The sequence below is a fragment of the Primulina eburnea genome, unplaced genomic scaffold (genome assembly GCF_022965805.1).
Source record: "Primulina eburnea isolate SZY01 unplaced genomic scaffold, ASM2296580v1 ctg3_ERROPOS2889059, whole genome shotgun sequence".
NCBI classification, from domain to species: domain Eukaryota; kingdom Viridiplantae; phylum Streptophyta; class Magnoliopsida; order Lamiales; family Gesneriaceae; genus Primulina; species Primulina eburnea.
The window spans coordinates 344,911-368,542 of NW_027331215.1; the positions used below are offsets into that span (position 1 = coordinate 344,911).

Here is a 23,632-nt window from a genome sequence, read left to right on the forward strand (position 1 = left end):
TCCTAAATATCGATTTGAAGCTCAAAAAGAAAAATAAAACAAAAAGAAGTTGCATTAATTCAAAGTCAAGTCGTGATTTCATAAATCAGAGAGGTGAGAGGAATAAATAGAGAAAGTCAAAATATTTTAATGAAGGAAAGGATTCTGTATTACACCACTACAAAAAAAAAAAAAAAACATGTTTTAAAAGAAATTTGGACCATTGGCGACGAGAGAGACGAGCTTGGGGCCTTGACCCAATTCAAACCCATCAAGGGCCTCTCAAGTAAAGCAAGAAAATTAAAAAAACCACTTTAGCGACCGTTTGTTTGTAAACCGTCGGCAATATCTAATTAGCGACGGTATTAATTACCCGTCGCTAATAGCATGCAAACGGTCGCTACGGATCGGCGACGGTGTAATAACCCGTCGCTAATAGCGACATTTAATAAAAACTGTCGCTAATTAGATCGGCGACGGTCTTTAGTGTAGCGACGGTTTAGTAAAAACGTTGCTATATAGCGACGATGTCTGTAAAACCGTTGCTAATAGCAACGGTTTTATCAATAACCGTCGCTAAGATCCTTTATATTCGGCCCTTTCCACCTCATTTTTTCACTACGGTTTCTTGTCACGATTCTATATTGACGTGTTTGTGTCTTCTCCGGCAACCCGTCTTCCCGGTTTTTAGGTATCAAAATCGAGATTTCATATTTTGAATCTTATATCTTGTTCAGATTATTATTTTTAAATCGCATGTCAATTAATTAAGTGTGGGAAAATATTTCAGATGTGTTGATTGTGAAATATAGTTTAGTTTGTTTTATTGCATGTATTAAATTTTTGAAATTGGAAAATATTTCAGATTTGTAGATAATGATATATAGTTTAATTTGTTTTATTGCATGTAACGAATGCATATTGTGTTGGTGTAGAGTCGTTTGTAACATTTCACTTAGTCATGCTGAATGTTTATTGAATGAAAATATATGTTGTTCTTGCGATCGAAAAAAATGTCAGATCAAAATATATTTAGATGAAAATACCGTTAACTGCGGTTCTGGGATAGAGATCCTCGTACGATCGCCGGCCAGCAAGATTTCCTCATTTGGGTATCCTTACGCTGATTCTGTCATCCACAATTACGAAAGCGCACGTAATTTGAGAAACAATTGGCTTTGGATTCAGACTCAGTCTAGCTTCCATGTCAGAATATTACGCTTAATCTTGATGTTTTTCAAGACCAAATGAATTATTTCATGGTAATAATTGATTTTTTGACGTTACATTTGTTGTAATGAATTTGCAGAAGACATAACTGGAAAGCGACACACAGAAAGATGAAATTCTTGGAGACATTTGGCATTTTGATGACGATCTTTAGGTCTGGAAAACGGGTTAGGTGTTTTGAATAAATTAGATAATTTTTTTTTGTTAATTTAGATTTTATTTTTTTAGTGTTATTCAAACAAAATGAAGTTTACATATTGCATGTTAACACTAAAAAATAAAATCTAAATTAACAAAAACTTTTTATCCAATTTATTCAAAACACTAAAAAATAAAATCCCAATATGTATGTTATTTATTGACATTTATGAACTATTTGGTTTTTGTATTTTATGACATAATTTAATATTGTTGTTCGGTTATTTTATCGAATTGTTTAATTGTTTTATAGATTATTTACAAATTTGAAAATTTTATTGATTTTTAGATGAGTAGATGTGATTATTTATAAAGGTGTACAAATAATTCAAAAAATAAGTATTTTTTTTAATTAAATTATAAATTTAATTTTTTTAAATTTATTTTATAGAATTAGCGACTGTTTTAGGTTAAAACCATCGTAAATTAGCAACGATTTGCCGACGGTTTTGCTTGAACCGTCGCTATTAGCAACGGTTTTGAAATAATCCGTTGTTAATTAGCGACTTTTTTTTTCCTAACGACGGTCTATCCGTAGCGACGCTGACTTTAGGGACGGTTTTAAATTAGAGACGGAAAAAACCGTCACTAAGACCAAATTTTTTTTATAGTGTCGTTTCTTGAAAACAATCTTGATTTTTTTTTGTGTTGCTTTTTTTGCGCATCAATGGAGACTAACTCGGCGAAGAAGAAGACTCGGGGGCGTCTAAAAATCGAGATGAAGAAAACAGAGAGCAAAAAGAACTTGCAAATGACATTCACGAAGCGCTGGAAGGGTCTGTTCGGAAAAGCCGGGGAATTAGCCGCTCTCCGCAGTTCTGGGATAGCGATCCTCGTGCGATCGCCGGCCGACAAGATTTCCTCATTCGGGTATCCTTCGGCTGATTCTATCATCCACAATTACGAAAGCGCGGGTACTTCCTATAACTACAGTCCCTCAGAGGGAGACAGCACAGACGCGAAGAATGAGTATTTCCAGGCCGTGACGCGATTGGAAGAGCAGAAGATGATCGAATACGCGGCGAAAGAAATCTCTTCTGGAGACAACAGAAAGTTTTAGTGGGATGAAGAGATTGAGGGCATGGAAATGCACGAATTGGAGGAGTACGGCGAAGCGTTGGTAAAGCTACTGGAGAGAGTGACAGTCAAAGAGATGGAGGTGGCCAAAGAATCAGTGAAACAGTAGGCTTTGGATTCAAATTCAGTCCGGCTTCCATTTCAGAATATTGCGCCTAATCTTGATGCTTTTACATACCAAATCAATTATGTCATGGTAATTATTGATTCTTTAACGTTAATCAAACATTTGAACTTGATTATTTTAGCGTGTTTTTCCCCTTACATTTGTTGTAATGAATTTGCAGAAAACATCAGTGGAAAGCGACGCACATGAAGAGGAGATTCTTGGAGATGTTTGGCATTTTGATGATGATATTTGGGGCTGAAAAACGAGTTAGGTGTTTTGAATAAATTGGATAAAAAGTTTTTGTTAATTTGAATTTTATTTTTTAGTGTTAACATGCAATATGTAAACTTCATTTTGTTTGAATAACACTAAAAAAATAAAATCTAAATTAACAAAAACTTTTTATCCAATTTATTCAAAACACCTAACTCGTTTTCCAGCCCCAAAGATCATCATCAAAATGCCAAACGTCTCCAAGAATTTCCTCTTCCTGTGTGTCGCTTTTCACTAATGTCTTTGCAAATTCATTACAACAAATGTAAAGGGAAAAAACCTATTAAACTAATCAAGTTCAAATGTTTGATTAACGTTAAAGAATCAATAATTACCATGAAAATAATTGATTTGATCTTTAAAAGCATCAAGATTAAGCGCAATATTCTGACATGGAAGCCGGACTGAGTCTGAATCAAAAGCCAACTGTTTCTCTGATTCTTTGGCCACCTCTATCTCTTTGACTGTCACTCTCTCCAGTAGCTTTTCCAATGATTCGTCGTACTCCTCCAATTCGTGCAGTTCTATGCCCTCAATCTCTTCATCCCATTAGAACTTTCCTTTGTCTCCGGTAGATATTTCTTTCGCTGTGGATTCGATCATCTTCTGCTCTTCCAATCGCGCCACGGCCTGGAAATACTCATTCTTCGCATTTGTGATGTCTCCCTCTGAGGGACTGTAGTTATAGTAAGTACGCGCGCTTTCGTAATTGTGGATGACAGAATCAGCCGAAGGATATCCAGATGAGGAAATCATGCCAGCCAGTGATCGCACGAGGATCGCTATCCCAAAATCGCAGAGAGCGGCCAATTCCCCTGCTTTTCTGAATAGACCCTTCCGGCGCTTCGTGAATGTCACTTGCAAGTTCTTTTTGCTCTCTATTTTCTTCATCTCGATTTTTAGACGCCCCCGAGTCTTTTTCTTCGCCAAGTTAGTCTCCATCGATGCGCAAAAAAAGAAACAAAAAAAAATCAAGATTGTTTTCAAGAAACGACACTACAAAAAAATTTGGTCTTAGGGATGGTTTTTTCCATCGCTAATTAAATCAGCGACGGACCTTAAAACCGTCCCTAAAATCAGCGTCGCTACGGATAGACCGTCGTTAGGAAAAAACGACGACAGTTTAACCTAAAACCGTCGCTAATTCTATTAAAAAAAGTTAATTTTTTTATAATTTAATTAAAAAATTACCTATCTTTTATAATTTAATTAAAAAATTACCTATTTTTTAAATTATTTGTACACATTTATAAATAATATCATCTACTCATCTAAATCAATAATATTTTCAAATTTGTAAATAATCTATAAAGAAATTAAATAATTCGATAAAATAACCGAACAAAAATATTAAATTATGTCATAAAATGCAAAAACCAAATAGTTCATGGGTCAATAAATAACATAAATAAATATAACAATATTTACAATGAACTCCTCCCAATACCACGGTCGTTGTTCTTCAGTAACATGCTTCCATGAATAGCCTTCGTCACATGTCTGCCACGGAAACTGAGCAGTAAGGAACCGCATAACCTTGTGCTCCGACATAAATATGTCATGAATAGCCTTCGGCACATGTCTACCACGAAAACTGAGCAGTAAGGAACCGCATAACCTTGTTGTGCTCCGACATAAATATGTTATTGAACTTTTTAAAATTAGCGACAGCAATTATATAAATTGATTTAGCTATAAAATGAGAATGAAGAAACAAAAAAATGATTTTATAACTTACATGCCATCTGCGACCCATATCAGAGTACGACCTTCAGCCGAAGGTGATCCGTCTTGTTGCTCTGTCATATATACATACAGAATCTATATATGCAAACAATTCAGTAATTACGTGCACAAAATAAAATATATTTTATCAAAATTACAATTCAATTATAAATAAACTCAACCTTATTCACTTTCGTCATAGATGCCATGAACATCGTCACTCGAATACTGGACCTCTTCTGTTTCACTTTCAGTGCTGTTCAAATCAATTTCATTGTCGTACATAACATTAACATCGACAAGATTTTGAGACGTCAAAAGAAATTGAGTTGCAATGTCATGAGGTCCACTCTTGTTGTTTTGAAATGCATCGTTTGCATCAATTTGATCATGCTCAGTATTCGACTAAACATCAGTGACATAAGCTCGCGACGTAGACTACTCACATACATCCAATCTGATCCAGCTCTCTTTGTTGTTGGATAAGTCAAATACACAACTTGTGAAGCTTGCGTAGCAAACACAAATGGTTCGTAGTATCCCAGATTCTTTTTTCGATCGACATCAACAATTTTGTACTTTTTGTGTATGCGTGTACCCAAGCGAGGATGAGTATCAAACCAGCAACACTTGAAAAGTACAACTTGTTTCATTGGTAAACCTGAGTATTCAATTTGTACTATTTCTTCAATTTGGCCATAAAATTCAGTCACATGTCCGCTACTCTTATGACCACTCACTTGTAGTCCTGAGTTACTTGTAGCTTTGAACAAAGTATCATGCACGGTGTGAAAGTTAAATCCATTGATACAATAACCTCGTTAAGTCTGAACTTTCATCAAAGGACATCGTGCAACTTGTTTAATAATTGGATTTTCAAATTGAACATTTGACGAGTTGGCCTACAAAAAAAAGTTTCAAACTTTAAATTGCATTATTTAACAGTTTATTGAAATATGTAAAAAAAAAGTAAAAATTGTCATTTATACATGCATATACGCCTCGACTGAAGAGTAAATTGGTTTGACTGAAGAGTAAAAATTGTCTGAAGAGTAAAAAGTAAAAATTGTCATTTATACATGCATATACGCCTATACATGCATATACGCCTCGACTGAAGAGTAAAAAAGTAAAAATTGTCATTGAAATAAATTGGTTTGAATATACGCCTCGACTGAAGAGTCATGCATCTCTGGATTTTCCATCGGATGTAATTCTCGTACATGCTGCAATGCATTTTAAATACAATTAAAAATTTGAAAGGAGTGTTTATATAATTCAATTAATGTTATACACAATACCTGACAAATGACTTTATTTCATTACATTTGAGTAAAATATATGTCGAAACTGCATGATATTCTTCATTTGTTAGCCATCGCGATTTTGTAGCTCCAATCTTCTTACCACGAGTGTGGAATATTGAAAGAAGTTCTGAGTTATTAGTGTCAGCGTGTGATTTCCTGACTTTTACCAGTTTTCCGCTTTCTAATGTCTGTTGAATCACTGAAGTAATGCTGGCAGAATATGACACCCTCCTTAACCAAGTACACATTGCATATTGAACCCTCTACTCGTGCCTTATTACGCACCATGTTTTTCACTTTCCATAAATATCTTTCAAATGGATACATCCACCTAAATTGTACAGGACCCATGATGTGTGCTTCATACGGTAAATGTATGCATAAATGCTTTTTCGCGGGTCTAGACAAGTCATTTTGGGCATAAGCAGTCAAAACCGCTTGTTATTTTATCAATCTTTCTCCTTCTGTGGCGATTGATCTGAAGACTCCGATGGAGATGTGGACCGGGAAGCCGACAGATTATTCTCATTTGCATCATTTGGAAGCCCGATGTACGTTCTGTACAATGAGCAAGAAAGATCAAGGTTGGATTCTAAATCCCGAAAATGTATCTTCTTGGGTTATGCTGATGGAGTAAAGGGGTTTCGCTTGTGGGATCCTACTGTTCACAAGCTTGTCATCAGCAGAGATGTTATTTTCGAGGAAGATAAAGTGAAGGGAGACAAAGGCACGCCGAATTAAGAAACTACTATTTTTAGGTGGATCTTGAAAAGAGAGTTATTATATTTGGTAAATATCACTCATAGATGCCTAAAAAATATTGTCTAAATCTTCGAACAGTTGTATTGGACAATAAAACTACGGAGTCGGTTTAAGCAACATTAATTACATTATATATATAATTAAATATATATATATATATATATATAATGTATGTATATTCATGTGCATGTTTCAGACATCATATAAAACATAAACCCCATACACAAAGACAACATGAACATGAATTAAGGAGAATAACACTTCTCCTAATTTTATATTGTCGCATATGGAGAACCTGCATGGGAGGAAGAAACTTGCAATGGGTCGTCGCAAGATTGAAATGAAAAAATACAGAAAAAAGCAAGCTTGCAAGTCACGTTCACCAAAAGACGAATAGGGCTATTCAAAAAAGCCAGTGAATTATGCATTCTGTGCGGTTCAAAACTCTCCATTATCGTACAATCTCCGGTAAAGAGGTTTTACACATTCCACAGCCCATCTATGGAATCCATGCTTCACATATTCGATATGGGAGATGGTTTTATTATTAATTATACTAGCCATATAGATGAGCGTGTAGCAACCCCTTGTGACGCGTTTTAAAACCGTGAGGCCTCGGGCCAAAGCGGACAATATCACAAGTGGGATGGGCCGTGACATTTGGTATCAGAGCGACTCCGCGTGGGTTTGGCATGGTGGGCAAACCTCAGCGAGGACGCTGAGTCCCGAAAGGGTTAGGTGAAATCCAACATCGCTAAACCACGGGAGAGATGCTGGGCATTTAAATGAATATGTGGCAACCTCATGTGACCCGTTTTAAAGCCGTGAGGCCTCGGGCCAAAGCGAACAATATCACAAGTGGGATGAGCCGTGACAAATTCTCGATGAAACGTTCTTCCTCAAAGATTCTAAACTTTCCAAATATCCCTCAAGTTCTTGCAGATCCATCCCCTCAATTTGCTGATCTCACCAGAATTCACGCTCCTTGATTTCACGATTCATTGTAATACCAATCAATTCCTTTTTCTTTTCTTCCAACATTCTAGCTGCCTTCTCGTACTCAGTTCTGGCATCATCTATATGGTTGTTATAATTAGTAATAAAACCATCTCCCATATCAAATATATGGAGCATGGATTCCGCAGATGGGCTGTGGAATGCGTATAACTTCTTTATCGGAGATTGTACGATAATGGAGAGTTCTGAACCGCAAAGAATGCATAATTCACTGGCCTTTTTGAATAGCCATATTCGTCTTTTGGTGAACGCGACTTGCAAGCTTGCTTTTTTCTGTATTCTTTTCATTTCAATCTTGCGACGATCCATTGTAAGTTTCTTCCTCCTATGCAGGTTCTCCATATGCGACAACATAAAATTAGGAGAAGTGTTCTTCTCCTTAATTCATGTTCCTGTTGTCTTTGTGCAGGGGGTTTATGTTTATATGATGTCTGAAACATGCACATGAATATACATGCATTATATATATAATGTAATTAATGCTGCTTAAATCGACTCCATAGTTTTATTGACCAATACAACTGTTCGAAGATTTAGGCAATATTTTTTAGGCATCTATGGGTAATATTTACCAAATATAATAGCTCTCTTTTCAAGAAATCTCTTTGCCCACAAAGATTATAACTGAAAACAAAAGGAAAGAAAATAATTAATAATCACTTATTAGGATCTTAGACCAAAAAGTGAATTAAGGTTGCATCATTTGAAATATAAGACATATACAATGTACATTTAGCAAGTATTATTATGATGTTAATAATGTTAACCAACCATACGCATCGAGACCAAATTATAACTACACACACATCTCCATTTTTTTTAATAAAAAAATACAATAATAATAATAACAAAATATAATTTATAAAAAATATTATTTTTTATTTCAAAAATATATAAATACTCACAAATAAAATCCATGACTAGTCAAATAATAAAGTTCAATTAATTTAACGGGAAAGGGTTCGGAATCCCAGCCATGCACCGACCTGTGTGGCCAATTACCCAAATCGACTCTTTGTTTGAAGTCAACAAATTACACACACAGAGATACGAAGGGAAGAAAGGTGGTGGGGATGGGGGAAGCCGGAGGCAGATCTGTCGAATAGCGAAATTTCAAACAAAAGGGCATCCTTCTTGATTCTTGCCGCTCTACAATACTTTCTTCTCAACATACATTTACTGCTGAGGTGCTTGCCACTCCCTTTCGTTGTATACACATATATTTACCACTCTGCAAATCTTGCCTCTCCAATTGTGTCGGTTTCGTGAAAAACTCGTGAAGAAAACTAAGGGACACACGGAGGCCACTGTGTGTTTGTTTGTCTTCCGTGTGAAAGAAAAAATAAAAAGAAAATGCTGGAATGTAGGGGGATAATTTGAAATATAACCTTCACACAATAATTTTTTAGATTTTTGACCTTCTAACCATTTTAATTTGTAAACTAACCTTCATTTAAAATTTTTATATGAATTTAGTCAAAATTATCCTTACATGCTCAAACATAATTATTCTAACCTAATTACTCATTTACTCTAATCTAAAGGGGGTGTATTCAATCATGGAAATTTAATTACTTTTATGAAGTTTTGTAGAGTTTAAAAGTTTAGGGGTATTGAATATAGACTTTTACAATCAATAAATAAAATTGTAACCTGATCCAGTAAATTATTAAAATAATCTAATCAAACCAACCCAATCAAAGATAAAATATTGGCGAGTCCTCGCTCAGTGGTACAAGTTGCTTGCGATAGAGATATATTTATGTTAATGATTTTCTGTATTCTAATTCATGTATATAAATTAGAGGGAAAGTCTATTAAAATATACGATTTGAGCACAACTAGCATATATATATATATATATATATATATACATATATATATATCAGGAAACTGTAGGAAAAGAAACAATGTATATTTTATGAACTAATACATTGACTTAAAATCAATGTATATCATGTAGTTGTGATAAGCATAGAACTTAGGAGCTTCTTTCTTAAAATTCTTGTTAGTCCTTGTTTGATTGTTTGTATCACACATTATCATTGTCTTTAGATCTTTTTACTTTTTTTGGACAATATCTAGTAAAATGTACGTGCTTGTGCTTGTTAGCTTCTTATTACCGTATATTTTATATCTTATGCATACTCAAGTAATACTTACGATGGGAGATTCACAAGCAAAATATAATGTGTGGACGATTGAAGAGAGTAATGAATTGCTAAAACTCATGGTTGATGCCGCAATGCGAGGATGGCGTGATAAGAATGGAGTATTTAACAAAAAAACTGTGGAGAAAAAATACTTCCTGCTCTAAACGAAAAACTTGGATGTGAAAAGACTATTACACAATAATTGAATTGTGATTTTGATTTTTATAAATTGAATTATGATTCATTTTTCATAAATTGAACATATTTACATTTTAAATAAGTAAAATTTATTTACATTAAAAAATTTATTTTATAAGTGAAGATATTATTTATGTCAAATAATTACTAGTTCAAAGTTTACAAATGTCTACAAAAATCTTGCAAAAAGTCCACAAAAATCCATGGAATTCTTTTTACAAATCTTTGAAAGTCTATAAAAGTAAATAAAATCTATCAAATCTACGAAAATATATAATTTTAAAAAAGTAATTGAAAGTCATTAAATCTCTATATCGAATATACCCCACTAAAATATTGATTTTCCCTCTTCTACGAATCTTTTTTTAGGCACCTTCCCTCCTATTCTCTATCATTATCTCTTTTCTCATATTCTACATTATTTTCTTTCTTATGCTTTCTTCTACATATCTTTCATAACGAAAAAGAAAATAGTCTGATATCATTTGCTTATCCCGGGTTACGATTATATGTATAATTTCTGTTATTTGTTTACTTTTGATCATTTATGTTATTTTTGTTCATTTGTCTGTAAACTATGTGAAAAAGTGAAAAAAAAGTAGAAGAAGTGAATTGCTTTTATATTTATTTATTTTTTTAAAGAGTAAGATAAGTACTGATGTTATAGTGATGAAGGTTCTTGAATTTTAATATTTTATTGATTTAAGACAAATTATTGATTTTTTGACGCCCTCCTTTATTTTCATGGCTTATTTGAGAATCACTTTCTAACGAAACAGATTTTGGGCGTGGATACGCAATATTCTCTTTGGTTATAACATAATTCAGCTAAATTTTTCTATCATATACTAGAGTTTTTATAAAATGATCCTGGAGTTCTATGTGCCTCATTTTTCTATGGAAGTCTGTATTTTTAGTCATATCTATTATAGACATGCTGTAAGAAAAATTGAACTGCCAGTCGAATTTTGTGATGAATTTTCAAGAATTGTTCTCAGCAAAATTGCTTCACAAACTACATTAATAGCTGCAAGCCGTACAGTAGTCCTTGTTATCGTAAAATTTTTTAAGATATTTTTTTCAGAATTATCAAATAATAAAATAAATTTTGTATTAGTTTTTTTTTAGAAAAAAAAGTTCATACATGAAATGCATAGATAATTTTAATTTTATTTTCAATTTTTTTTTTATTTTGAGTGATGCATTTTTTACTTAATAATATACTTCTTTCTTTTTTTCTACAAGAAAATGACGTAGGTCATTGTGTTGTTCCGATATGATGGAAAATGGAAAAATAATGAGCGAGAAGAACCTGAATGGTGCTCGGGGTTGAAAGATCAACCATGTCGCTGAAGTAACCATGTCAATGCTGAAAGATCAAGTATACGTGAATTGTGGCTTGAACAAAAGTGAGGTTGAATTAAAATTCAGTTACTCAACACATATTTGTGATCATATTCTTGGTCCGATATATTTAAGAAGTGAAAAGTGTCTGTTGACCTATCTATTGCTTGGTGATACACATCATAGGCTTTTACTTCAAGTGGAAATTGAGAAGAAAGTTCAAGTTATTTGTGACAATAATGTTGATAATGAATATTCACATGGTCATGATGATTCTGGTGGTTCTAAATTTCATATACACATCGATAACAATTGTCATGATGATTCTGTTGATTCTGAATTCAGTATACATCGAGATAATGATCGTGGTGGTAATATTTGTGATGATCTCGGTGATTATGCTAATGGTGAAGAACTTTATAGAGATGAACACTTTGATGGCGTCTTTATAGTAAGTAATGATGCAGTCGTAGAGTTAAATAGAAGAACATGTCGTTGTCGAGTTTTCGATATTGATAGACTTCCGTGTGCACATGATATTGCTGCTGCTGGTCACCATAGTATAGACATATATGAATTGTGCTCACATTATTATACCACGAATGTATGGGTTTTGGCATATACGGAAACTATTTATTTTATTCCCCCCTCTGAAGAATGGAACATGCCTGCTGGCATTGATTCTCTGATTGTACTACCTCCTAAGGTTAGAGTTAACAAAGGGAGAACAAAGAAAAAGGTGATTCCTTCCGTTGGTTAATTTAAAAGTAGAAAGATGAAATCAATAGTTTAATATATGTATTTAATTTTTTAATTATTGTTAAGCCAATTTTGGAACTTACACGTTCATATTTTTCCTTTGTTTCAATGACATGTTCCTTTGACATTTGAGCTAATGGGGAAGAACATACATGCTGGAAATTGTTATTTTTTTTCAATTTCTTTGGTATTTTTGGCATCTTTATTAAATAAGCCAACCAAATACTTCATTGCATCCTAATTTTTTTTTCTTTTTTTCTCTATTTAAATGAAAACTTGAAAATGATTATCTTATACGTTTTGTATGGTATATCGTAAACAAAAGAACAAAACATCATTTGTGATTCTAGTCCGTTTTTTTTTCAAAACATATCTGCTGACATTTGTAATTTTTTTCAAATTTTAAACAAAAGCATTCGTTTCTTATTAGATTTATGTCAAAATGATTTTCTTATTGCATTTAAAGAAAAAGCAATAAATTAATTAAAAAAATAAAATCATATATCTTTTATTGGATTTATGTGAAAGGGTAAAGAAGTAACAACTACCTAATTAAAAAAATAAGGTCATATGTCTAAGTGAGAATCAAATGAAGGTTATATTTTTTAATATATCGGAGAGATGGGAGCTGCTATCCGAAGGAGGTAGGTGGGGGTGGATTTGGGCTTGGCTTGTGTTGACGGCGGGATTGCAATTATTGCCTTCCATCAGGTAATTCTTGCATTTTTTCTGATTCTTTTGGTTTGATGGATGTGTGTTTAAGTTTCATTAATCATGAGACTGATGGGCTTTTCTTGTAGTATCGCCATCTTGTTATTGTGGAAGAGTGCATCGCTGGGACTCTAAAGTGTCTTTGACATATTTTTTTAGAAAAAAATTCTGCTATCATCGGTTTCCTTTCCTTTTTTTTGTGTTTGTTGTCTATATTTATATTATTGTTTTGGTTTTATACTTTGTGCTTGTAAAGGGGACGGTTTAAAGTATTTTCTTGAAATTTAGTTTGGCTATAATTGTGGCAAGTTATTGCATAATTGGAGCAACTCTAGGCTTCTTTTTAAGCAATCAGACATGTCAATCCAATTTAGTAGCTGAGGATCAAGGTTTGTGAATTCGAAATATAATTTCTTTTAAATTTGTGAATGATTTCTGTCAAATCCAAGTTAAAAGCTCAGTTTCAGCATAAGATGTTTTTGCTTTTTTTGATAATGCATAAATGGAATGCGTGAATATTTTCCTGAGGTTGTGAACCTTAAAATATTGAGGTGAAAGATTTATCTAGGTTTGTTTGGTTAGAGATCATTATTTTCTTGTACGAGTAATGATTCTCCATGAAGCAATTTTTTTTGCATGAAATCACTGATGCAATTCCATTTATAGTCACTGCAAATTACATGGAGTTGCTAGCTGTTCTTGTTGGATGGTGAGTTCTGAGGTCTTGAATGTGAATGACGCGCAAAACTGACAACTTTGTCATGCAGCTAGTTGATGAGTATTGATACATGTTAGCGTGTGTATTCTGTTATTGTTTGTTAGGATTAGATTTAGTCTTATCGGTAGATAACAATCGATCTTATCTATTATGAGTTTGTTATATCTCTTAGGATTATGTATCTAGGTTTGTTACATAGTTTTTTATATATAAATGTTGTAAACTCCTGTCGATATAGAAGAGTTTTTTCGTGTAAGCACACAATCGTGCCTCTTTATTCTTCGCATCCTTTTTACTTTCATGGTATCAGAGCCAGAGGCGATTCCTTTGAATTACGAACAATGAATTCCATCGCTCTCATGGCCGGCGTATCTGGAGGAAATGATTCAGAGGTTGTATCGGAAACCTCTATACCTAATTCCCTCGTAACTCCAACTACCTTGCATTCCGATAACTCCTTTTCCGGTGCCATCACTGCCTACAAACTTAATGGCCGCAACTTTGTTCCCTGGTCTCGATCTGTCCAGATGGTCATTCGTGGCAAAGGGAAGTTCGGATATCTTGATGGATCGATCCCTTCCCCTCCTGTGGAGGACCCTTCATTTGCTGCTTGGGACATCCAGAACTCTCTGGTCATGTCCTGGCTCATCCACTCCATGGAAAATAGGATTGGAGAACTTTATCTCATGTACGGGACTGCTTCCGCCATTTGGGACGCAGTCAAACGGGCTTATTCAGACCTCGAAGACTCGTCTCAGATGTTCGCTTTAAGAACGAGAGCTCGCGACCTCCGTCAAGCCGATGGCTTTGTCTCTGATTATTATCATTCCCTCACTCGTGTCTGGCAGGAATTAGATTTGTTCCAACCTCAAGATTGGAAGGACCCGGCTGATGCACGCCTCCATAGTCGCATACTAGAGAAGGAGCGCACATATGATTTTCTTGCTGGTCTCAACCCCTCTTTAGATGAAGTGCGTGATCGAATTCTCGGTGTGAAACCTTTGCCATCTTTCGATGAGATTTTCGCTGAAGTACGTCGCGAGGAACATCGCAAATCTGTAATGCTTGGCCCCAATGTATCTTCGTTAGTTGATTCATCGGCTATGGCAGCTCGGGCAAGTGATGAGAAAGGCAAGAAACCATCAACTTGGTGTGATCACTGTCACAAACCGTATCACACAAAATCTAAATGCTGGAAACTACATGGGAAGCCTGCCAATTGGGTTCCTAAGCATATGCGCGACAATTCTGGTCACATACCATCTGCACAGGCCGCAATAACTCCACCGCCTCCTGCCCTCTTCACTGATGCTCAGCTGGATCAATTGAACAAAATTTTCGCATCTGCTCATACTGCCTCTTTTATGGCTTCCACTGGTAAACCTTTAAACTCAAGTTCTGACCCATCAAAAGGCCCATGGTTACTTGACTCAGGCGCCTCTGATCATATGACGGGTAACAAAGAATTTTTTACTAGTTTTTCTCCGAGCATGTTTTCGCGCACTGTTAAGATAGCTGATGGATCGTCCTTGTGCATTCATGGGATTGGTTCAGTATCCCTCGGGCCCTCATTATGCTTGAAAAATGTTCTTTATATACCTGGTTTCTCATGTAACCTATTATCCATCAGCAAGCTGACAATGGACCAGAATTGTAATGCTATTTTCTCACCTTCACGATGTTTTTTTCAGGACCAGAGATCGGGCCAAGTGATTGGGAATGCTGAGGAATGCTCGGGTCTCTACTATTTTCAGCAAGGTGATTTCTTTAAAAATAAACATCTGGCAGCCGTTGGATCCTCCTCTACCCTCTCTAGGCGTCAACAAATAAAGCTCCTTCATTGTCGTTTAGGTCATCCAAGTTTTCAATATTTGCAGAGATTGTATCCCACATTATTCTTGAATAATGAACGATTTGATTGTGATATTTGTCAACTTGCAAAACACAAAAAAAATCCTTTTTCAGCTCAACCATACCAGTCCTCACATCCTTTTTCGCTTATTCATAGCGATTTGTGGGGACCTTCGAGGATTGCATCCCACTCAAACAAAAGATGGTTTATTACATTTACTGATGACCACTCTCGTGTATCTTGGGTTTATTTACTCAAAGAAAAATCGGAGGCCCCAACCATATTTTTCTCCTTTTATACCATGGTCAAAAATCAATTTAACACAACCATTAAAGTGCTTCGCACTGACAATGGCACTGAGTACTTCAACTCTGTCATGAATGCTTTTATCACAAAACATGGTATGTTACATCAAAGCTCTTGTGTTGACTCACCTCAACAAAATGGAATCTCCGAGCGAAAAAACCGTCATCTTCTCGAAGTTGCACGCACACTGTTATTCACCGCTAATGTTACTAAACATTTTTGGGGGGATGCAATCTTAACTGCGTGTTATCTGATTAATCGCCAACCATCAAAAGTCCTTGGTTTCAATACACCATTGTCGACCCTTCTTAGATCCTTTCCAAATTCACGTATATACTCTGAACTACACCTTAGGGTATTTGGGTGTAAGGCATTTATCCACAACACCTGTCCCACTAAGAGCAAACTTGACCCCCGGGCATTACCTTGTATTTTTCTAGGATACTCTTCCACACGAAAGGGATATCGTGTGTTTTGTCCGTCTACAAAAAAATATTTAATTTCACACAATGTCACATTCTTTGAAAATCAAGCTTTTTATCCCATAAATCAGCTTCAGGGGGGGATAGTGAGTGGCGCTACTTTCTGGGAAAATACAGCAACAGATCATGAGATCTTCTGGGATTCAAATCACCCTCCAACAGTGGACTGGGAGTTTCTACTGACAAACACTCCTGATCCTAGTATATCAGCACCAACTCCACCAAATATTACCCAAATGCCACCAAATCTTCCTCCAAATCCAATTAACAATACCAAAATACAGCCATATGACAGGTGCTACGAAAGAAGAAAAAACCTGCAGCAAATAGAAGAACCCGACACCTCTCATGACCAAGCACAACTCTCGGTCCCTGGTAAGGATCTAACACTCTCTGAAATTGACATTCCTATAGCATTACGAAAAGGAAAACGTGCATGCACTAACCATCCCATTTCAGATTTTCTCGGTTATGCACACTTGTCTCAAGCTATGCAGGTCTTTGTATCTCAACTAGCCAACACAGAAATTCCTAAGAACTTTGAGGAAGCATGGTGTGATAACAGGTGGAAACAAGCTATTTTAAATGAAATGGAGGCTCTTGAGAAGAATGAAACTTGGACAATTGTTCAGAAACCACAAGATAAAAAATCAGTAGGCTGCAAATGGGTATTTACCATCAAATACAATTCAGATGGAACTGTTGAGCGACACAAAGCAAGACTCGTCGCAAAGGGATACACTCAAACCCAAGGTATCGACTTCCAAGAAACCTTTGCTCCCGTGGCAAAAATAAATTCCATACGTATTCTCTTGTCTCTCGCAGTTAACCTTGATTGGCCCCTTCTACAACTTGATGTGAAAAACGCTTTTTTAAATGGGGAATTAGAAGAAGAAGTTTACATGGATCTACCTCCTGGGTTCAACACCAACCACAACCAAGGTAATTCGTGTAGGTTGAAGAAGTCCTTATACGGACTCAAGCAGTCGCCAAGAGCTTGGTTTGGGAGATTCATGAAATTTGTCCAAAGACAAGGTTTCAAGCGGACCCAAGTTGATCACACGCTGTTCTACAAACGACAGTCAACCGGTATCACTATTTTAATAGTCTATGTTGATGATATTGTTTTAACCGGTGATGACAAATTCGAGATGCAGAGAATTAAAGCTGAATTAGCCAGGGAATTTGATATGAAGGACCTCGGTAATCTCAGATTTTTTCTTGGAATGGAGATCGCTAGGAACAAGGACTCCATCTCAGTGTCTCAACGTAAATACACTCTCGACCTATTGAAAGAAACTGGCATGTTAGGCTCAAAACCAGCTGATACTCCCATGGACGCAAATCTGAAATTGGTGATTAACTCAGATGACAAACAGGTTGACAAGGGCAGTTATCAACGGCTAGTGGACAAGCTGATTCATCTCTCACATACACGCCCGGATATTGGGTTTGCAGTTAGTTGTGTTAGTCAATTTATGCACTCTCCTTCAGAAACACATATGAGGGCCCTCTACAGAATTCTTAGGTACCTAAAAGGGAATCCGGGAAGAGGCCTCTTATTTCGAAGGAACGAAAGCAGAGATATACAGATGTTTGTTGATGCTGACTATGCTGGATCTCCAATAGATCGACGATCTACATCTGGATATTGCTCTTTTGTATGGGGGAATCTGGTTACGTGGCGTAGTAAGAAACAAAACGTTGTAGCTAGAAGTAGTGCTGAGGCCGAACTACGATCAGTAGCTCTTGGAACATGCGAAGGCTTATGGATAAAAATGTTCTTGAAAGAACTTGAGCTGGAAGCTATAGGACCCATTCAAGAATTCTGCGACAACAATGCAGCAATCTCCATCATCCACAATCCAGTTCACCATGACAAGATTAAGCACGTAGAGGTTGACAGACACTTCATCAAAGAAAAGATAGACCAAGGGATTTTAACAGTAAAACACATCCCCACCGAAGAACAGACAGCCGACATCTTAACCAAAGCTTTGTTCAAGCCAACGTTCCAAAAATTTGTAACCAAGCTTGGAATGCACAACCTGTACAGTCCAGCTTGAGGGGGGGTGTTAGCGTGTGTATTCTGTTATTGTTTGTTAGGATTAGATTTAGTCTTATCGGTAGATAACAATCGATCTTATCTATTATGAGTTTGTTATATCTCTTAGGATTATGTATCTAGGTTTGTTACATAGTTTTTTATATATAAAGGTTGTAAACTCCTGTCGATATAGAAGAGTTTTTTCGTGTAAGCACACAATCGTGCCTCTTTATTCTTCGCATCCTTTTTACTTTCAATACAGTTGCTCAACAAGTTATTCTTGCCATTTTTTGATGATGTTACTGTCACATTGTAAAATATGCCTATTGTGTTAGCAACGTGATTAATGAGTGCACCAGTGGAAACATTTAAATATAATTTCTCGTGGTAAGACTTTTTTTATTATCGGTATTTATTTGCTAGTTGTTTGCAACATTTTAGTAAAGTGTTTTTGGTTTTATGGGTGCAAGCTTCTGAAGATTTATATGATGTTGAATATTCTTTTGCTATATTTACTACTGGTTGCTGCGTTTTAATCTTCTCTATCAACAATAGTGATGTTTTTTCAGCATTCAAATGAAATGATAAACTTCAGTATTGATTTCTGATTGGTTATTCCCTATCCATTGTTGCAGATGATAAGAATTCATTTAAGGAATTCACATCTTGGGTGGACCGCCCAAAAGGTATGCAGTTACTTCACTTGTATAAACCCCTTGGTTACTAATCCTTTTGGCAATAACATGCAATTTGTATACGCTACCACAAAAAATGGTTTCTCTAAGTTACTGGGTACCATGTGTTAAATGGGAATCGGTAATTTTGTTTTACTTTGTGAGTGCTTTACTCAATCACTTCACTTTTATCACAATCACCTCAGTGATTGTCTGCTCCTAACTACAAACTCTCATTGTTCAATGTTTTATAGGTGCCACCCTATACCTTGTTTTTCTAATGCGGAAATGCTATTTTTTTTTGCGTTGTGGTTGAGATATTGGGATATGATCTAAGGTTTCATGGCGCAAAATTAGCTGAACTTTTGTTTTGTTCGAGTCTCTCTGATATTTCTTTAAAATGTCAGGTCTTTCATCTACTGATTGGAACATCAAATTTTGGTGAGAATTACTGGTTTTTTATTATTGTCATTTCAGAGGCCTTTGCTTTATTAGATTCTATATTAGCTCTTTGATTGCGGTCATCTGTTTGCTTTTTCATTAGTCCTCATTGACAATGTACTGTAAGATATTTAGGTCCCCTTTTATTTCTATCGCAGTTGTATGCCCTTGATGTGGTTTTCTTTAAAAAGTTGTGACAAGTAAAAAATGAATTATGTCGAACTTGTAACTGCAACCAGACCACTGCTTGCTTGGAGTTCCCTTGACGATTACATTTTTATGTTACTGCCTGCTATGATCATGGTTTTCATTGGATTCTACACATGTTTTATAATAGATTTACTTCATTTGCTTTTGCATTGTTGTTGACTACCAGTTTTCAAGTAGCTTTCTTGTTTGGCCTTTTTTTGCTAAATTGAATTGGAAATTATTCGGCAGGTTATTTGCTTTATTTTGGGTTAACTCCCTCGCTGCTTGTAAGGATTGGCTTTTCTGGTCACAGTCTTGTGTTTTCATTATGATGGGTATGCAGGTTACAACTTACAAGGCTGTTATTTGGATTCTAAATTTTTACATGTACGTGGTTACCCTATGTGGGTATTTAACCTAGAGATATTATTTGTTTGCAGCTTTTCCCAAAATTTTGTTTGTTGCGGCATTTCTTCTACTCTTGTCATTTTGGTAATTTCTTTTTCGAGGGAATGTATATAATAGTGTCTGATACATTCATAATCTGGCGTTTTGCTCTTGCATGTGTGACTAATGCAGTGTCTATATAAAAAAAGACAAGTGTCATATTAAATATGTTTTTCATGATTTCCCATGTCTTCTGTTTTTAATAATATATGCAATACATTAAGTTGAATTATGTTTATCTCAATGGGTAAATCTCACATTTGCACAAAAACCTAGCTTTTTGAATACGCTGACCAACCATTATCGTCTTAGTATATGAAGAGTTTGCATTTCACTACAGATCGGTCTTAGTTGAAACTTGTGACTTACAGGGTGGACCTTTGCCATCAAACAAATGATGATGAAGAAGAATGTAGCTCCAGAGAAGCCCTACTGGAGAAGATCAGTAAAACTGATTATAGTGCCAGTAGTTGCTGCAATTTTTGCACCTTTCGGTTTATTGAAATAGGAAGTCGGCAAAAAGTTGTGATTCTGGTACAGATACAGTTTTTCGCTTGTGTTAGCCGTCATTTTTCAAGAAAAACTCTTTGGTATTAATATTTTATCTTATCCAATAACAAATTTCGACCAGGTTACTGTTTTAGTCACTGCAATTATGGTTGCATCTTCGTTGCTGATATGGATTGGGATGGGAAAGAATCCTATTGACTCCGTAGTTGTGGCTCAGGCATGTATGCCTTTCATCTTTGTTATCCTCTCTTACGTGTACTGATTAATTAGACTATGTTATACTCCTCTCTTGCTTTATTATGATGCTGATTGTAAAGAATTGCCTGCATCTCAAGTAAAATGATCATTCTGTTCCCTGGACATAAGAGAAAAAGAGGGGGGGGAACTAAAGGGGGCGTTTATGAGAAGTTTTTGAAACTTTATATTTAATTTTCTAAAAACTGAAGTCTTGTACCTGCTCTCTGTCTTATGTTATGACTGTTCTTTGGTTTTATTTCTTGCAAATTTTATTTCTGGACAAGTTTAACAGAAATGATCTCCTGAGGCTGCCCTGTACTGAACACTGGCATCAAACTGTGCTAGCTTGATTGATTATTTCATTTGAAAGTAGATGCTCACAGAGACTAGTTTCATATTTGTTTCTGTTGTTAATGTTTAAATGGAAATATAACACATCTCTATCTCTCTTTAATTTCTTTGGGAATCAAGGATTGACAAATGGAGATTTGTAAACATCTTGCAGGTGTATGTAGATCTCATTTCGATATCAGTTCTTTTACTGGGAATTGCCTTGGCATGCTATGGTAAGCACCTATAGTACCAACCTTTATTTTTCACATTTGTCTTTCTTTCTGCAAGTTCTAGAGATAATATGGATAGTAATTTTCTATATACCTTATGCATCTAATATATGAAAAATTAGCTAATACAAGCGTAATCCAAAGCCGCTTTTTTACAAGTTGGGGAAATTGGGCGCAGCGGGATAAATGGAATCCATACATTTGAAGTTGTTATATATGCTGCAAATCTCATATTTGTGGATCATTATTTACTATGATTTTATCTTAAAATTTAATATATTTATTTCTTGAGAGGAAGAAGAGGGAGGGATGGAGAAGACATCTCAAATATCTGATTAATAAAATTAGTGGTCCGTGTAACTTGACTATTTTTAAAATACATGAGCATGCTTCTTCACCATACAAAAACAAACTCTTGTTTTTCTTTTTACGTTATATGTTCACTGCATGTTATGTTCACTGCATGTAAGCCTCTCTCTATATATATTCATTAGACATCTTTGGTCTGTAGCGCTTGTATTGTTCCTGAAAATGATCAGAAAAGTGAGATCCGAACGGTCTTCATCAGAAATGTGGAAGGTAGCTACTCAAATCTTATTCACAAACTAGCAATAGGTTCGCCATGCTAATAAATAACCCTTTGTACATGTTGAATTTTGAGAAAGTTGTGACTTGAAATGTAATTGGAGTAAAAGTTATTTGAATGAGAATTTTCTTATAGTTTTGAATGTCTTAATTTATTTTTTGTGAATGAACGAACGGCTTGATTATGTATCCATTCATTTGTATCTTTGTGATGATTTTAGTGATAATCCAATTGTTTTCTCATAATATTTTGTTGCACTCTTCTACATACGTACAGGTTGCTGGTTTGGCCATTGTATGTGTTGTCAGGTTTTACATCGAGTGCTTCTGTTGCTCTTGCTACAAATATTCCTGTAAGTTCTTGTTAGTTGTTACGTTGATATTTCTAAGTTAATTTCTGTGAAGGTAGCATTCTATGTACAGCAGCTGTTGTATCACTGGCATGGGAAACAGATGGATGGCCTCTATACAGCTCGTCTGCAGGATTTGTATTTATTTCATAGGTAGAGGTTTTATTCCAGGTTCATCAGTGCCCTCAGCCTTCATCCTATTTGAGATGAGAGAGCTACCACCTCCGCTCACTACTAAAGAATAAGAGGAATCGAGAACGTTGGCTTTTATTAGCGATGGTTCAGTGACGACCCACCCACAACACTGGATTACTTCGACAATTGTGCAGAATCAGGTTCTGATAATGACTTAATTATGGCTTCTTTATGTGTTGTGTTATGTTAGATGGAATGATATTTCGGCGAATTGTGCTCAACACTGTTGGAGGTTGTCTCTCGGTCAAGTTTGAAAGGAATATTGTATTCCAAATCCATTTTAGATATTATTTTGATTTTGCACTCTAGACAAATTTAATAGATTTAATTTTCCCGATATTTATTATATCCTATCATTAGGAATGATTCAATATAGTTGGAAAATTATCTATAAGATATAAGGTATGGTATCTAAATTGAAGTTTGATTCCTATTAAACTCTAGTTTCCTTGTTTATAGGTGTGAAGGATCTATGAAGATCTAGGTCAAAAGAGAGACAATATATACAAGGGTCCATTCTCAATACGATGTGATCGACGGCCGCAGGAGTGTTTACTTGTGAAGACTTGCGTACAAAGCACGTGAGTTCGTCAGTCAAGTGACTGTGTTGCTGTTTGGTGTTTCATACACTCAAGAACAACACTGACGCAGAGTGTTGATCGAAGAGTGAATTCAGTTGATTTTAAGCAAAACGGTTTTATTTTATGCATCTAGTTTTTAGGTGGTTTATTTTGATGCATGTTTAATTCCTTAGAGTGTCAAGGGAATTGATTTTGATTTTTTTTACTAGGATTGTTTTGGTGTAAACGATTGATATAATTGTTCTAGTGAATTTTTGTCATGAGGCGTTGCACAAGTATTTATATACTTGTGCATAAGTGAAATTCAAGCATTCATTTGTTGACGTTACGTCCATATTAAATGACAAATTTCCGCTTCTGTGTTGTGTGACGTGTTGACAACACTGAGCACAACACTCAATTCTGACATACAAGTTTGTAATATTTATTTCCTGACAATTAATGCGCAACAATTCCTTCAAGTGGTATCAGAGCCATCACTTGATACACTAAGTGTTTGATTCTGGTTTATTACTGTTTACAGGAAATACACTAATAGCTTGATGGATCCACTAGTGTCTAACACGGTTTTTAGACCACCAGTCCTAGATGGTTCGAACTATGCTCTCTGGAA

At 35.4% G+C, this 23,632-nt stretch overlaps 2 protein-coding genes, 1 long non-coding RNA gene and 2 pseudogenes across 3 annotated transcripts in view; 2 read left to right on the forward strand and 3 right to left on the reverse strand.

Moving 5' to 3' along the window:
• Positions 1-2,074: 2,074 nt before the first annotated feature.
• Positions 2,075-2,467, forward strand: LOC140821060 (agamous-like MADS-box protein AGL62). The gene has a single exon (XM_073181470.1). It carries the CDS (start codon positions 2,075-2,077, stop codon positions 2,465-2,467), a length of 393 nt encoding a protein of 130 aa, XP_073037571.1.
• Positions 2,468-3,415: 948 nt separating this feature from the next.
• Positions 3,416-3,808, reverse strand: LOC140821061 (agamous-like MADS-box protein AGL62). The gene has a single exon (XM_073181471.1). The coding sequence runs from the start codon at positions 3,806-3,808 to the stop codon at positions 3,416-3,418; it is 393 nt and encodes a 130-aa protein (XP_073037572.1).
• A 216-nt stretch (positions 3,809-4,024) lies between these two features.
• LOC140821064 (uncharacterized) overlaps positions 4,025-23,632 on the reverse strand; it is a 50,635-nt pseudogene continuing 31,027 nt past the window's right edge.
• LOC140821066 (uncharacterized) overlaps positions 6,903-23,632 on the reverse strand; it is a 77,113-nt gene continuing 60,383 nt past the window's right edge. The window contains exon 4 of the long non-coding RNA XR_012115626.1: positions 6,903-7,625. This is a non-coding gene — a long non-coding RNA (uncharacterized lncRNA). The remainder of the gene's footprint in view (positions 7,626-23,632) is intronic.
• On the forward strand, positions 9,842-23,275 carry LOC140821067 (uncharacterized; annotated as a pseudogene).

Coding starts and splice junctions, on each gene's coding strand:
- LOC140821060 (XM_073181470.1), top strand. CDS start 2,075: ATGGAGACTAACTCGGCGAAGAAGAAGACTCGGGGGCGTCTAAAAATC.
- LOC140821061 (XM_073181471.1), bottom strand. CDS start 3,808: ATGGAGACTAACTTGGCGAAGAAAAAGACTCGGGGGCGTCTAAAAATC.